General features: G+C 48.5%; 1 protein-coding gene across 1 annotated transcript; it reads left to right on the top strand.

Moving 5' to 3' along the window:
• The first annotated feature begins 10,605 nt into the window (after window positions 1-10,605).
• On the top strand, window positions 10,606-13,696 carry LOC100841147. The gene is made up of 3 exons (XM_003574930.4): window positions 10,606-11,054; window positions 11,156-11,198; window positions 13,179-13,696. The coding sequence occupies exons 1-3, from the start codon at window positions 10,782-10,784 to the stop codon at window positions 13,301-13,303; spliced, it is 441 nt and encodes a 146-aa protein (XP_003574978.1). The 5' UTR covers window positions 10,606-10,781; the 3' UTR covers window positions 13,304-13,696.
• The last annotated feature ends 2,252 nt before the right edge of the window (window positions 13,697-15,948 follow it).

Genomic DNA, 15,948 nt, shown 5'->3' with positions numbered 1-15,948 from the left:
ACACACACAATCCTACTAACTCGAAGACACGGCCAAATCGTCGGTCGCCAGACGGGATACATCAGATGGAAAGTTTTCAAGCCACACGAAATGTTCGACCTGATCGTTTAGCGATCACATCATGCAGCACATGCGCTGGCTGCCCTCGGGCAAAAAGCAACATAAAAATCGACGAAAGCCGTACGCAGGATGAATTTTGCCTTCCTGAACATGGCACCAAGAGGAGCAGCATCATGGTCATTTGAAGTGAGAACACACCCATGAACCTGACAGTCCGTCTCCACAATTACACGGCCCGTACCCAGGTGCTCCGCATACGGACTGTCGCGAGTAACAACTTCCGCTTCAGTTTGCAAAGCACATGCAGCCTGAGGAACACGTCCGGCCACGACAAAAATAAAGGAAAAGGGGCAATTCTGCTTTAGGCTCTTAATTAATTCATTTCCATGAATTAACATCACCATGACGGGTAAACAATAAACCGAGACCTATGTGACCGACTGGCACGATTTATCGCCAACACACCCCACTATCCACACACACAAACACACACCGGTCCTGTCCACTTCTGTTAATTAGACCTTCCGCGGCTGCTTGTTAATTTCTCTGTGCATCTCTCTCTCAGCCCACCTCCGGATGGCAATGGGTACCCGATACCCGCATACTCGACGGATATATATCCGTTTAAGATACGGTAAGAAAAAATACCCGTGGGTATATAAATGGTAAAATTTTATACCCGATGGGTATGACGTGTACGTGTATGGTATTGGAGTATTCGAACCCGTCTACCCGCACCCCAGTTGTCAGCCTAGTACATAAGTCCATTACATCTTGCCTAAGCCCAGCCCAATACCTTTAGTATCCCAACCACAAGACCTAACCCTAATTTCCAATTCCCCTCGTCTGCCACCAGCCCACCACACGCCCCAGCCTCTCCTCCAGTCACGACCTCGCGCCTCCGCCGCCCCGTCTCCTCCGCGGCTCCACTCCGCCCTTTGCCCCTCCGCCACAAGCCCATCACCCTCCTCCGACGCGACATCGCCCCGCCACCTTCCACTAGTCCGCCGCCCAACCTCCTCCACCAGTCCGCCGCACCTGGGGTGCAAGCAACACCGGCGAGATGGACATTGATTTCGAAGGCGGCAACACCGGTGACTGCTAGGGCGACCACGCGGTCGGTGGAGGCGACGCGGAGGTGGCGCGATGACGGCGGGATCTACCGGAGTTGGAGCGGCGTCGGCGGGATCTAGCGGAGGTGGCGCGGCGACGGCAGGGTCCAACGGAGTCGGCGGCGGTGGCGGGACCTGTCGTGGTGGTGTCACGGCAGATGCCATAGGATGGCTTAACTTGGGACCGATGGACGAAAGAGGATCCGGAAGAGGGAGGACGTGAAGGAAAACACGCACAAAACACTCAAGCACACACATATTTACCCAGGTTCGGAGCCCTCTTTTTGAGGTAAGACTTCTACTCCTGTTTTGTTGTATTAGACGAGATAGGCAAGCTTTATAATGGCGCTCCTTGAGCTGTATTCTTGAGGAAGAAGAAGAAGAAGGGGAAACCCTAAATGCCTAAGTGTCCTCTCTGCTTTCTACAGAAGGGTAAGGTTCTATTTATGGGCCACACATGTCACACTGACATGTGGGACGAGTCTAACGTCATCTTTCTTGGGCCCCGCCGGGCACGCGGCTTGGTTCCCTCCAGGCAGTACCGTAGGAGACAAGACAATTTTACTTTTTCCTGCCAGCCTGTAACGGGTACAGCTATCCTCTGCCGGCTTCCGTCATAGATTCTCTTTCCGTGCTTCTCAAGCGTGGTCACCTAACACCGGTACGCAGGCGCGGACTGCTTTTCTAAGATGATGAGGGTGCTGCTTTACTTTGCACCGTGTGGTCAGGATAAGACCGTTGAGGGATCTCGGCTATGGCCGAGATCAAAGTGCTCGTCCTTATCCGGCAAACTCATAAGATAAGATAGCCATGCCGGCATACGCCCGGGATGCCGGCTTAGTGTTAGTTTAACTTTACGATGCCGGCATACGTAACTATACCGGCTTTGACTTCGTCGTCTCGGCTAGAGTTGTGTCGCCATGACATTACCCGGGGTCATCCCCCCCGACACTAGCCCCGAAGCTGTTGTGGTCCGGCAGAGAAAAATGTCGGGCCGCGACAGTTTTCCATAGATAGACCACCAACGCCTACTTGGGTTCAGCCGAGAAGGATGCCGAGACAAGCCCAGGTTCTCCTAGCCGAGATCAATTCATTCCGACATTCCGGGTTGGCACGCTCATCCAGCCCTTAGCCGGGATTCTTTCTTCTCCATGACCAACAGTTGAAAACTCACTTCTGCCGATATATACGCCACCTGTAACTTGGACTCCTCACTTCTAACGGGAGGATATGCTTGAGCTATTGCCATTGCGCTTTTTGAGGCAAACGTGCCTTCCCGTCGGACAGTAAAGCCGATAGAGCCATTAAGGGAGGAATTTCGGTTCCCACGCAGACACTTATCCTCCCGGATCTCGCAGGATTCTCGGCGGCATGCCGCGCAGTAACCGAGCGTGCGCTTTGATGGGAATAACTGTTCCAAATCGTGCACAATCTTCCCGTTAGCCACTAAGGTGGTGGGCACGGGAAACCCGCACCCCATTACTGCGTCGCGGGTATAAGAAGAGGAGGAGGGCGTGGGCAGAAAACCCTTCGCACTCCTCGCCCTCCTCGCTCCCTTCGTTCTCCTCTGCCTTCCTGCTCCTCGCGCACTCTGCCGCCACTGCTAGCTCCGAGCTCGCCTGCCACGGCAGTTTCTTGACTTCGAGCTCGTCGACACGGTTTCTCACACCCCTTTGGGTTTCCGCTGCACTCGCCTGCTAGCTCGAGCCTCGCGCACACATCTCCGCACAGAAACTCAAACCCTAGATCTAGTTCTCCTCCATGGCGTCTTCCTCCCACAACCCCGTCTTCGACCCTACTGCTCAGGCGGAGGAGAGGACCAGCTCCGAGCGCACCGCCTGGGAGGGCTCTGACGTGACTCCGGCGGACATCCAGTGGCTCCGCTGCTCCCGACGGATCCCGGAGGAGGTCGAGTGCCGGGTTCCCAGTGGAGAAATCGTGCCAACTCCAGAAGCTGGTGAGCGTGTTGTCTCCCTCTCGCATTTTGAACGCGGCTTCGCTCTTCCTGCCAGTGATTTCTTTTGGACTTTCTTAGATTTGTTTGGCCTCCAGCCACACCACCTTCCGGCGAATGCCATGCTCACTCTTTCAGCATCGTCACCTGTTGCGAAGGCTACCTCGGCCTTTGGCCCTCCATCGGCCTGTGGTCCTGGTACTTCATGTTCCGGCCACAGGTTCTCCCGGACAAGGACAATCCCGACGCCGCAAAGCCGATGACTCAATGCGGCGCCGCCAGAATCGTTCCTCGCCGCAACTCGGCTTTCCCCAGGATTCAGGGTCTTGAGTCATGTAAAAAATGGCTCAAGACCTTTTTCTATATCAAAAACACCTCAGAGGCTGACAAGATCAACCTGCTGGGATTCGAACTCGGCCTCCCAGAGGAAAAGAGAAACTGGTCTTACGACCCAAAGGACACCCTCCCGGAGGTCGCCGAGATCCATGCCGCCATCCTAGAGCTCAAGGACAAGGGGATGACGGCCGATGATCTGCTGGCCACTTTCGTATACGGGCGACTGTGCCCGCTCCAGCGCCGGATTCACAAGATGTGTTTCTACGGCAGCCAATTTGACCCAGAAAGGGTGTCGACCATCAAGCTTTCTCACGCTGAGGCTCGGTGCCGGGTCAAGGCGATCGCCAAGATGAACATGTCGAAGCGATGGACCCGGGGTATGCCGACATACGCCCGGGATCGTCGCGCTCCTCTGGTAAGTTTTAGTTCTTGCTATCTCCTGTTCATATCCGACATATAGTTATGCCGGCATTTGTCTGATGTACGCTTATCTCGACTCAAACCAACTTCTTTGTGCAGAGGTTCTCTCTTCAGCGAAGGGAAGACGGGGGTTCCCCAGACAAGCGCTTCGCGGCCCCGCGCAGGTCCGCTGACACCGAGGACCCGGATTCGGAGGATTTCATGCCGATCCCCCATGCTGGCCCTCGCCGTGCCGAATGTAAGGGTCTCTGACATTCTTTTGTAATCCTTTCAATATTTGTTAGCCAAGTACTCATACTTGCTTTATCCCGGAAGCAGCCGATTCGGGCGAGCCTGCCGCTGAGGCATCGGACGCAGCCGCCGCTGCCGCGCCGATCCGGGAGAAACGCGCGGTCGCGAAGAAATGCGCCGCCGACAAGGATCTTCCGCAGAACGTGAAGCGGAAGAAGACTGCAGAGCGTGGCCCTAAGCCCAAGCCCCTGATCGTTGGTTAAGGCCAAATTTTCCTCAACCGCTGATGTCGGTTTTCTTCTTTGTTGTCAAGCAACTAACTTTTTCTTCTGCAGGGAGGCTTTGACGGCCACGCAATCTCAGACCTGCATTGCGTCTAAGATCCCGGCGGCTCCCTCTGCCCGTGCCGAGGCTTCAAACCCGGCCATGGGCGAGACTGAGACCGCCGTGGATCCGACATCCCCCACCCGGGATGTCGGCCCAAGCGCCGATGCCACGGTCGTCGGCCAGACCAAGACTCCTGCGGCCGGGGTCTCGGCAACTGAGGCTGCTACCGAGGCTGCCCCTATCTCGGCCGCAGTCGAGACGCCGATGGAGCCGCCAGCCTCGGAGACGCCGCAACAGCTGGCGGCGGGTCCTCAAGAACCCCAAGGGCCGCAGCCGACTCTGACGCCGTCTCCGTCTCCGTTGCGGCAGGAGGACGCCCAACTTGCTGCTGCATGGGCCAAGAAGGCCAAAGGCCCCGCTGCAGCAGGGTCGGCAGCTCCGGGCTCCGCTGGCCCACGGCCTTCCGGCAGGCCGCAGGAGGTTCCCCTTCGGACGACCAGCGGACACAGCTGGGGGTCGTTGGGCCAGTCCGTCATGGACTAGAACAACGCCGATCACTACGAGGTGACCTCCAGCAGCTTGCAGTCGGCACGACAGAGCCCCTTGGTGGGACCACCACCGGCAGTGACCCCGGAGTCGATTCGACTCGGATGTACCAAGCCAGGGTGGCTTTGTTCGAGACCGGCCAAGCCACCGAGGTACGAATAATTCCTTAGAAAACTTTAACTTCTAAATTCAACATAGTATCCATATTCCTAGTCCCCGAGGTTTAGGGCGAGTAGAAGATAGTCAACTCGGCCTGAATCTTAGAATACCTCAAACACTTATTCCCTGAGATTCAGGCCGGGTTTAGAATAGCCGGCCTGAATCTTAAAATACTTCAAACACTTATTCCCCGAGATTCAGGCCTTAATTTCCTGCTGCAGTAAACTTAACTGTGAATCACTGTTTTGCAGCTCTGCACAAATAAGCGCACCGCCATCTTCAAGACTTTGCTAGCGAAGTACAAGAAGTTGGAGGCGGAGCACAAGGCGCTTAAAGCTGAGCGTGAAAGCTAGGGTAAGTTTATTTTACCAGAAAAGAATCTTTGTCCGAGTATCAATGTTCTGCAAGGACTAACACGTGCTCTTGTTAACAGCCGGGGACAACGCCCAAGTAGCGGAGCTACTGAAGCGCGTCGCTGAGGTCCAAGGTAACACGTCGTCCCTATCCCGGGTTCCATTCATATTAGATGTCAGCCTCTGTAATATATGTCTGTTAAACAGATGAGAAGACTCGGTTGGCCGAGCAGCATCCTGGATCGGACGAGAAGACAGCTTCCGTCATAGATTCCCTTTCGGTGCTTCTCAAGCATGGTCACCTGACACCGGTACACAGGCGCTGACTGCTTTTTTGAGATGATGAGGGCGCTGCTTTACTTTGCACCGCGTGGTCAGGATAAGACCGTTGAGGGATCTCGGCTATGGCCGAGATCAAAGTGCTCGTCCTTATCCTACAAACTCATAAGACAAGATAGCCATGCCGGCATACGCCCGGGATGCCGGCTTAGTGTTAGTTTAATTTTACCATGCCGGCATACGTAACTATGCCGGCTTTGCCTCGTCGTCTCGGCTAGAGTTGTGTCGCCATGACCGTACCCGGGGTCATCCCCTCGACAGGACCCCATGATTCTTTGATTTGATTTGTAATCTGTTTTGGATTTTTTTGACTAATTCAAAAGAGAATTGTTTGTGTCAAATTTGTTGATTTATGATTTGATTCAATTTTTTGGTAGTGCTTTGTTCTCAGATTTTTGGTGAAATTGAAAGGAAATTAGCTGCTTGTTTTATAAATCATCTTGTTCTCCCAATAATAGTGAATACATGAGGATTTTGATTCACTGGTGATTTTCGTACACATAAAAATACACATGTGAGTGTTTACGGGTGGAGATTCTTCCCTAGTTCCCAAGCAGGGACCGAATATTGTTGTTTAGCAAGTCGGGTAAAATACCCGCGGGTAACCCGTACCCATGACGGGTGGCGGGTATGGTAAAATTTCATATCCGACTACGGGTATGGGTAGCGGTTGAGGGTCGAGTCGTCGGGTATGGGTATGGTTGCGCTGTACCCGTACCCGAACCCGTCGGGTGCCATCCGGAAGCCCGCCCGCCCCCAGCTCTCCGCTCACGGGGTCAGTTTCCGGTGCTGCCCCTGCATGCCAGAGGAGGCCGAGACGGGGCCTCCACTGCTGCCGCCTCTGCCACCAAGGGGCGCCATCTCGTCCTCCTCCGCCGCCGCCAAGGGGCATGGGCTCGACCTCCGCTGGTCGTTTTGGTCTGCAGCAGGAGGAGTCCATGGCACAGATCTTGTGTGAGACCGGCGGTAGAGGCCAGCCTGTAGTAGAGGTCCATGGCTCGCGAGTAGTACTCTTATGGCTCACGAGTGCTCCTTTGGATTGCAGTACTTCAAGCCTATTCTTCTTTTTTTATCTTTCATCCATCGACTGATTTTCTTATGGTTAAGGATTGATTAGGTAATTTGGTACTCCGTACTTAACCGATGAGGTACTGTGTTTTGTTGATCTTGGATTTTTGGTTTCTTTTGGAATCTTGTATTGTGATCTTGCAACATTGTACGGTGAGTACCTTCATGTACAATGCGATTTTTGAATATTTGTGGTTTCTTCTTTGGTGATTGTGCTGTGATTTTTGAGTACCATCATGTACCATGGGAACAGACTAGGTACTGTGATTGTTGTGTGATGTTTTTGAAATTGATGACGTACTTGCTAATTGTCAATTGTAACATCATGTGTATATTAACAAGGTACTACAAATTGATGAGGTACATCGAGAAGTTGCTTAATACTTTTGATTGTAATCATACTGTAGATGAGTATTGACAGGGTACTTAAATTGATGAGGTATGTATATTTGACGATATGTTTCCATGCACTGACATGTACCCTGATGTACTACTCATCGCATAAGATCATGTACACGAGGTATTTACAAACTAACGAGGCCCCATTTAGTTTAAAATGTAACAAATTAACTAAGAAAGAGAGAAAGGGGGGAAAGGCAAACATGTGGTTAGAAAGGGGTGTAGATAGTGGGGGGTGTACAGCCTCCGCGTTAACGAATTATCCCTGATTTATAGTGGTACCGCGTGGTAGATATTAATGAGAGGTACTCCCTCCGATTCTAAATTCTTGACTCAAATTTGTCCAAATATGAATGTAGCTATTCTTAAAAAACGTTTAGATACATGTAATATTTCGACAAAAATTTAGAATCGGAGTGAGTATTTGATAAGCGAGGGACCATTTTTGGAAGTGATCGAGTAAACAGTGCCCAGTACGTCACATCTGTATTATCTCAAGCTAGATTTGCCGGCACGGGCCGTGGGCGTGGTCACACAAGGAAGGAGTTTGTTTTTGGAAGTGAGCGCTTGGTTCTAGAGCTGGAAATTCCACCGCGGCAAACTTTTATTGCACACATGTAGTTAGTTTCTTTTAAGATTTTTGTGTGTCGTGATCTAAACTGTGCCAACTATCTACAACTATCTTTTTGGCTATTCGAGAAGAGATCACACGATTTTTTAAGTCTTTTTTTTAGACTGAGGAAAGATATTTTTAAAGATATTTTGGGAGTATATATCTTAGAATAGATCATACGATCGATCCCTATCTAATCCTTGATCATGTGGCCTACTGGGACTAACTTCCCATGGACTTCAACTTTATTTAAATCTTTGTATACATCCAGTATGGTAGCAGCAAGGGTAAACAGTAGACACACTAGAAGTTTATCTAACATCCAGCATATCTTTACTTCATACAAAGATCTGAATTGGTGGTTGTCAATACACTTAATTGAGGTTATTACCTATACAACTAGAAGAATATGTAATTGTACACATTCAATATGGTACATATACGGATCATAATTTTTTTTTACTACAGTTGATTAGATCGATTATAATTTGAGATAATTGTTATTCAAAAAAAAATTTAGAATATAAAGGCAAAAACACATTTAAACGTACATGCATCATGCGTGATCAAGGCTAGGGAGCAGATCACGAGGTAGGTGGTCGATAAACTAGTCCTGAATGAGATATTGGTGTAATCCGAGGAGATTGTGCCCAAGATGAACGGCAAGGGGCGTGATGTGAGTTCTCTCCCGATGGTGTTGGACGCTATCAGTAGCGACGCGGAGGTGCAGACGGAGGCAGTGACCCTTAAAGCAATGGGAGCGGAGCCAGTAGCCCTTCAAGCAAGGCGAGCGGAGCGAAGAAGGGCTCTCGCCATTACCCCGGATCGAGATTCAGCGAGATGGGGGCGCACATGAGTTAGATAAGATGGCGGCAGGGGATCAAGCTGTGACACAGGAAGGCAGCAGTGGAATGAGGGCGGAGAGGAGGAGACAACACGTTTATATACATAGCAATGCACATTAGGTTAGGTATTTGATGGTGAATGAGCTTTTTCTACCCGGTGAATGCTCCGAGGCCGAATGCACTAAAAGAACAACGAAAAATTATGCCGATTATGAGGCGAATGGGTCGGCCTATGGACAAGCCATATGGACAGACAACGAGCCAAATGTATGTGTGAATTGACTGCTAAAAAATCATCAAGTTTAAGCATGCTTGGGCCGAATTCGTTGAATCAAAGTCGAGACGATTGGATTTTTTTTGAGAACTCGAGCCGAACATAGATGATATGCACATGTGTTTTCACGCGATCAGATCGGTGGAAAAATCTAAAAAAAAACATATATATACAACGACGTAGGAAAATGTAAAACTATGAAGAATAAGAATAGCAAACCGTTAGCTGGTATACCAATGGAAGATCCATCGTTGCTCGTACATGGAGGCCTCCTCCACCTCCATCGTCATGAATCAAAAGCCATGAGAGTCGTGTATAAGGCCAGCCGGAATGACTTGCGAGTCGCCATGCAATGCTTCCTGGTGGCCTCTATGATGCAAAGGAAAGAAGGCGCCTGGATGATTCTTGGTGGCCTCCGAGATGAATGGAAGAACTATGTTACTCCTATAGTGTGAAACAACTATGCTTCTAAAGCAACGGTGCATTCTCCTTGTTTTATTATATTCGTATACTTTACTGTGAAACAACTAAGTTTACTACTTCTACTCTTATAGATTTTGCAGTTGGTCGTTGTTATGGTACGTTGGATAATCCAATCTTGTACGGTCTCTAGACTCTAGTTTCTAGTTTTTGGTCGTTCTCTTGTTGTTATTGTACCGGGAGAAAGGTTGAGCTGTTGGGCATGCTGAGCATCGGAGCGCATGAATCCATCCGCGGGGTTGCGTTGGCATCGAACATAGATCAGGAAGTATGGCTAACGGGCCGCGCCTAACCCAGCACTACCCACTACTTGTTGGGCTTAGCCCCCGGCCCCACTGTTATCAGGCCAGGCCATGCCGACCCACGAAGGTGGAAAGCAGGCCCAGCCAGGACACACAGCCAAAAAATTTGAAGACATGCTAAACGATCCGTGCTGAGGCCCAAGTACGGCTGAGCTAGGTCGCCGGCGGTCGCCGCCCGTTTAACCACATACCAGGCCAAGCCCGAACTGGGCAGGGCTAACGGGCTTTTTTCCGAAAGTCCCGGCCCGTTGGCCAGCTAAGGTAGCTTGTAGGTGAGCAGTGACGATAAACTGGCCTACCCGCGCCCGTGTATATAGGGGCTAGGCCGGCCGCAAAATGCGTCCTCCTGGCCCAAGCGCCACACGAAGCCTTGTTGGACCGGCCTGGCAAGGCTAAGCCCCGCGAGCCTACCGAAGCCTGTCTAGGCACATGGGTCAGATCAGTGAAAAAAGAAGAAAAAAAGTTGGGCTAGGCCAGATTAGAGAAAAGAACGATTGGGCTGAACCAAAACATGAAGAAGTGGTGGGTTAAAAGAGAGAAAATGATGAGTTGGACCAGAATTGAGAAGATTAATGGGCCGAATGTATTAATTGTAGAAAAATGGGTCGTGCCGGGTCGACCCGAGGGCCTGAGATTGAAGCCCAGGCGAGGCGGGGCCTCGGGCCGTCTTAGCCTGAGCAAACTCGGGCCAAGCCTGCCGGGCTTTCGGGCTTTGCCAAAAGGCCCAGCCCGTTGGCCATCTATAGTAGTGATTACTGATTACTAGTGTGACTAGTGAGCGGCCCAGATCCATGGAAGCGCCAGTGGGTGGTCTCTCCGCAAACAAACTGAACAACCCTAGCCTAGCGCCCCCGCCCGCCCCAGCCGCTGTCTCTCCCTCCACGGTCCACTCGCCGGAGCTCGCGCCCTCCACCTCTACCGGCGACCTCCAGTGAACGCTCCGAAGTCCGGATACCGAGGGCCATGGCGCAGAGGGCGATGGGTCTTCTCCGGCGTTCCCTCGGGCTCGCACCCCCGACAGCTCAGAGGGCCCTGAGTACCAGCGCCGCGCCGGCTGCGGCGGCGGCGGCAGCGGAGGGAGAGGTGGTGGCCGCGTCCAAGGAGCCGAAGAGGCGGAAGAAGAAGAACCTGTTCGATGTCGTGCAGTTCTTGCCTGATTGGGGCGTCGGCTACAAGGTCGCCAAGACCACCTGGCGCGACGTCTCCTACCAGATCACCAAGATCAACCTATACAAGGTGATTATTCACCCCTGTGTTTCCTCTCTCTGCTCATCTGCATGAAATATCTTCTACTTTTTCCTTGTTACTTCATTAGTGATTTCTGTAATGTAATGCAGGACGGTCGTCACGGGAAGGCATGGGGGATTCGGTATAAAGCGGGTTAGTTTGACTCTCTCCTTCTGCTCTCCTAAATAAGTTGCCAATGCGTTTATTGAAGCTGTTATTACAATGTTCTTGATGCCCTTTACTGCGTTGGTGGCGTGTAAGAGACCTGATAGGTCATATGTACAATGGTAGGGCATGAATGTGCCGCGTAACACTACTTCTGATACACAATTGGGTATCAACCTGTGCAGTTGCATATACTAGTCTTTCATTCTGTTTTTGCAGCTTGGCACCCTCAAAACAATTTGGCTATTCCTGATCACCCTGATTTCGAATAACATGGTCAACTATAGTTTGTATTTGTCTTGGATAATTAGTTTGATAATTTCAAAATGGAATAAATTTAGGTAGAACTATTTTTCCTGCTCTAATACTTACTGCAGATATGGCAGGAGGACTTGCTCTTATTAGGTTTAGGTTTTCTATTGAGGTCTTGTCCCAAAACTAAAATGGACGTACAAATTGCAGCTTAAAATTTCATTTCTATGTACAAGACCGAACACATTCCTCTTCTGAATATCATAATTTTGAAAAGGACTACCAATCCTTAACCTTAACAGGAAACCTCACCAGTGAAACTTTTAGATAGGCTTGGGAATTCCTCAGATTAAACGAATTATTCCTCCTCAACTGGTTGTATAGTGTGTTTTGGACTATTACTCTATTAGTAACGACTGTCGATGCAAGAAACCATACTTCGCAAATCTCCAGCGAATTGGCCTGAGGTTCTGGCACTACTTAAGGGAAGAGTTCGTACAAGGTATGAACTTTGAGAAAAGAAACCTTTGCTTCACTCCAGAAATGTGGCAGCTTAAAATTTCCTAGCTATGCATAATGTAGCATATGGACATTCTGGGACTTTGACGTCTTGTCCCAAAAATAAAATAAAGAAAAAATATATACTGGTAATATCACAGCACAACAGTACGTAGACACTCTGCAATACAAAAAGTACACATAAAATTTCATCGAGTTTTAATGGACGTACAAATTGCAGCTTAAAATTTCATTTCTATGCATCCGGTAGCATATGGTAGTTTTTCTGTGACTTTGGAAGGTATTATCCTAAAACAGAAGGAAAAGGAAACACAGGGCATTATTAACTGTATAAAGATACTCGAGAGTTTGAAAAGCAGTACATGTAACAGTTTGTCAACATCAACAACAAATCAGCGTGATGAGGGCAGCCAACTCTTGATCTTTTTTTTCTTTCTGATGTGCCCAATTTCAGCAATATTTACGACAGTAAGATGCCTCAAGTCATTGACAATACGGAACTTGTAACACATTCTTGAGCTGTAGCCGGACTCAAATTTCATGTCTTGTTTTTAATGGCCAGCATGTTAATCTTTTACGAACTCATTCATTAGTCATTACTGTCTTTGAATATATGGATTTTACGATTCCTACCTATCTTACATTCTGTTCCAATCCCTACTAATTAGAAACTTCTATGTTGTTTCTATCTCTTTTTCATTAACATGGAAAATTTTACAGGCTTCTTTGAATTAGATAGACAGAATGTGATCTTTGAGTCCAAAAACCAATTTGCTCTGCTTTATGTTCAGTGCTGATCCAAAACATTCAGTTTTTTGCTGAGCTAGTTGCCCCAAGCCGTTCCTTTTTCCCTATGTCTAGGACCAAGATAGAAACTAGGTGGTTAAACTGCCTTTTGATCGATACTGAAAAATTACTGTTTGCACGAGTCACTGCACTGTTTCTATTGGCTGGCCTCAGACAAAATCTCTTAGGAAGCATCGAAACGAATGTAGAAACCTGCCACAGCAAAGACTTGGCTTGGGCTCAAACCAAAACCAAACACACCGTCACTGAGAGGGCATACTCTGGCTCTCAAATGTCGCTGCAGCTGAGTCTACATACATAGATGGCGTAGCATACTAAATAGGTTATCAATGTCAGGAATATATTTTGCCAGGTTTCTCTTTTTGGTTGTGTAATCTGTTTCTCTTCCAGGTGTGCAAGCGGCAGATGCTCCAATCAAAATCAGTGGAGTTAACAAACGTGGGTGGAAGTACATAAAGGCATCACAGAAGACAGTACAAGATATCCCCAAAGTGGAAACACCAGTTGCCGTGTAGTTGCAACTCCAACGATGTTGCTCGTCTTTGAGTTGAACGAAAACCTTTAGATGGTTGTTTCTAGATGAACAGGGATCCATGTTGACGCTTGAACTCACTGTAGTGTTTTATATCCAGCTTTTGGCGGGATCCTTTTCGATTTTCATGGTGTACTTGATAACAAATATACCATGTTCTGTTGGTAATTTGTAATGGCTTCTAGTTTGTACTCTAATAATGCACCTCCGTTCTTTAGAAGGGGTTAAACATCTAGACGGAAGAGCACCAGTTGAAAGGATCATGAGTCATGGCGGAGTATCACTATGGAGTGTCAACTGTCATGTCGTCCATGAAAAATTTGTATTGTAGAGTACTTTGTTTTTCTTGGCAGTTTAACATTTCCAGTTATCTCCAGGACTTTCAAGTGTGTCTGCTAGTATATCGTGAATGTTCGAGATCTCTATTAGTGAATTTAGTTGGAAAGAATGAATGCAGCTCGGGCTCTCCGGAGCTTGAAGGTCGGATGAGGAAGTGGTGTGCCTCCAGCTTGGGGTTGTGTTTGTTTTGCCTGGAGCCCTGGAGCTCCACACTTGCGATAACTACCCACTGTTGCAAGGAAGGTTTGAGGCCCTTAGTGTCTGTTTGTTTCAGTGGTTGCACCTGTAATGTGCTGAAATGACTTGAATGCCCTTGTAGTTCAGTAGACTGCCTTTTAAGTGCTGGCTTCACTGTTATGGGCTTATGGGTAAACACTATTTTTTCTGTAGACAACTGATTTTTCATGACAATTTTGGCGGCTAATGTAGCACGTCGGGGGAGCATGGGGCGGCGGTGGCTAGATATTGAGCCATAGGATATTGAGGCATAGGAGGGCAGCTGCTCCGTTCCATGACGGCGTGGATGCGTCCAGGAACACCTCGAACACCACGCACCTGGCTACTGCCGTCCTCCTCTACGGTCATCGACCATGGAGGGGTGGCCAGGATTTCTGGGCCAAATTTACTTATGGAACATACTGACTGATGGCCAGATTTTGGGATCGTTGTGTTGGTCCAAACTATTGAAGCGCCAAATTGTCTGCCCATTAGTGATGAAACTATGGCCAAAAAAGGCCACTTCCTTACCGGCTAGCTATATAAAGTTCTCTCCCCTAACCCTAGCCTAACCCCTTCGCCTCCTGATCCTTCTCTCCCTCTCTTATATTCTCACCACCGCCCGCTCCATCCCCCGCTCCCATGCGCCGCCACCCGCCCTCAACTGCTCCGGCTCGACCGTCCCAATGCCTGCCCCGTAGTCTGCTCTAGATCCACCATGGAGGTGCAGATGAGGCGATGACGACTAGGCAGCCGAATCTCGCCGCATGATATACATCCACTCATCCCTCGATCTAGATCTGACGGAGCACAAAGATGGATCCACAAGGACGTCACGTCGGCGACAAGTAGGAACTGCGCCTGCCGACGGCCACTAGCGAGGTAATGCCTTTGCCTTCTATTGTGCTCCGTGGCGCTCTTGTTTCAGTTGTTCCATGGATTCTTGGTGAAATGTTGTCGATCTTCGGATCTAGCTATCATCTCCTTTTCTCCTCCACCACGTCAAGTGACAGATATGGTTCTAAAGGGATGACCATGTCATGTAGTTTTTACATGTTTGTAGGCTTGGGACTTTGTTGCATTGCATGTATGGTTTATGAAATCTTAGATGGTCTTGTCTTTCTACCCCCTTTTCTGTTTTAAAGTGTGTACAAAATAGGGAAGGAAGATATGCTTTCTTTTGATAGTAAACAGAGATTTATTACTCAACTAATAGGGGATTACATTTTTGGTTCACTAGATCTGTTTTCTAGAGGGGCATGAATAATCCACTCAGCCAATCTAGATCTCATTCCCAATTAGCTACTAGATCTCATTCCCAAATAGCTACTAGTTCCCACTCCGCCAATCCATACCGTGCGAGCAACAGTAGTTGATCCCACTGTTGGAAATATGCTCTGGAGGCAATAATAAATTTGTTATTATCATATTTCCTTGTTCTTGATAAATGTTTATTATCCATGCTATAATTGTATTGACAGGAAACTAAATACATGTGTGGATAAATAAACAAATAACTTGTCCCTAATACGCCTCTACTAGATTAGCTCGTTGATTAAAAGATGGTTAAGGTTTCATAACCATAGACACGTGTTGTCATTTATTAACGAGGTCATATCATTAGGAGAATGATGTGATGGACAGACCCAAACCTAAGCATAGCTTTTGATCGTGTCAGTTAAGTTTAAATTGCTAATGTTTTTATTATGTCAAGTATCATTTCCTTAAACCATGAGATCATGCCACTCTCTAGTACCGGAAGAATACTTTGTGGACATCAACCGTCATCTCGTAACTGGGTGATCATAAAGGTGTTCTTCAGGTATCTCGGAAGGTACTTGTTGGGTTGTATGGATCAAGACTGGGATTTGTCACTCCATGTGACGGAGAGATATCTCTGGGTCCTCTCGGTAATATAACATCCTAATGAGCTTGCAAGCATGTGACTAATGTGTTTAGCCACAAGATATTATATTGCGGTACGAGTAAAGAGAACTTGCCGGTAATGAGATTGAACTAGGTATGGTGATACCGACGATCAAATCTCAGGCAAGTAATATATCGCGAGGCAAA

Source organism: Brachypodium distachyon, chromosome 3, assembly GCF_000005505.3.
Source record: "Brachypodium distachyon strain Bd21 chromosome 3, Brachypodium_distachyon_v3.0, whole genome shotgun sequence".
Lineage (NCBI taxonomy): Eukaryota > Viridiplantae > Streptophyta > Magnoliopsida > Poales > Poaceae > Brachypodium > Brachypodium distachyon.
The sequence above is the reverse complement of the archived record's forward strand: the minus strand, read 5'-3'. Positions and strand labels throughout refer to the sequence as shown.

What these genes read in the sequence shown, in the direction of transcription:
- LOC100841147 (XM_003574930.4), top strand. Translation starts at nt 10,782, where the DNA reads ATGGCGCAGAGGGCGATGGGTCTTCTCCGGCGTTCCCTCGGGCTCGCA. An exon ending in CCAAGATCAACCTATACAAG is followed by an intron (nt 11,055 to 11,155) that starts GTGATTATTCAC and finishes AATGTAATGCAG; the next exon opens with GACGGTCGTCACGGGAAGGC. An exon ending in GGGGATTCGGTATAAAGCGG is followed by an intron (nt 11,199 to 13,178) that starts GTTAGTTTGACT and finishes TTTCTCTTCCAG; the next exon opens with GTGTGCAAGCGGCAGATGCT.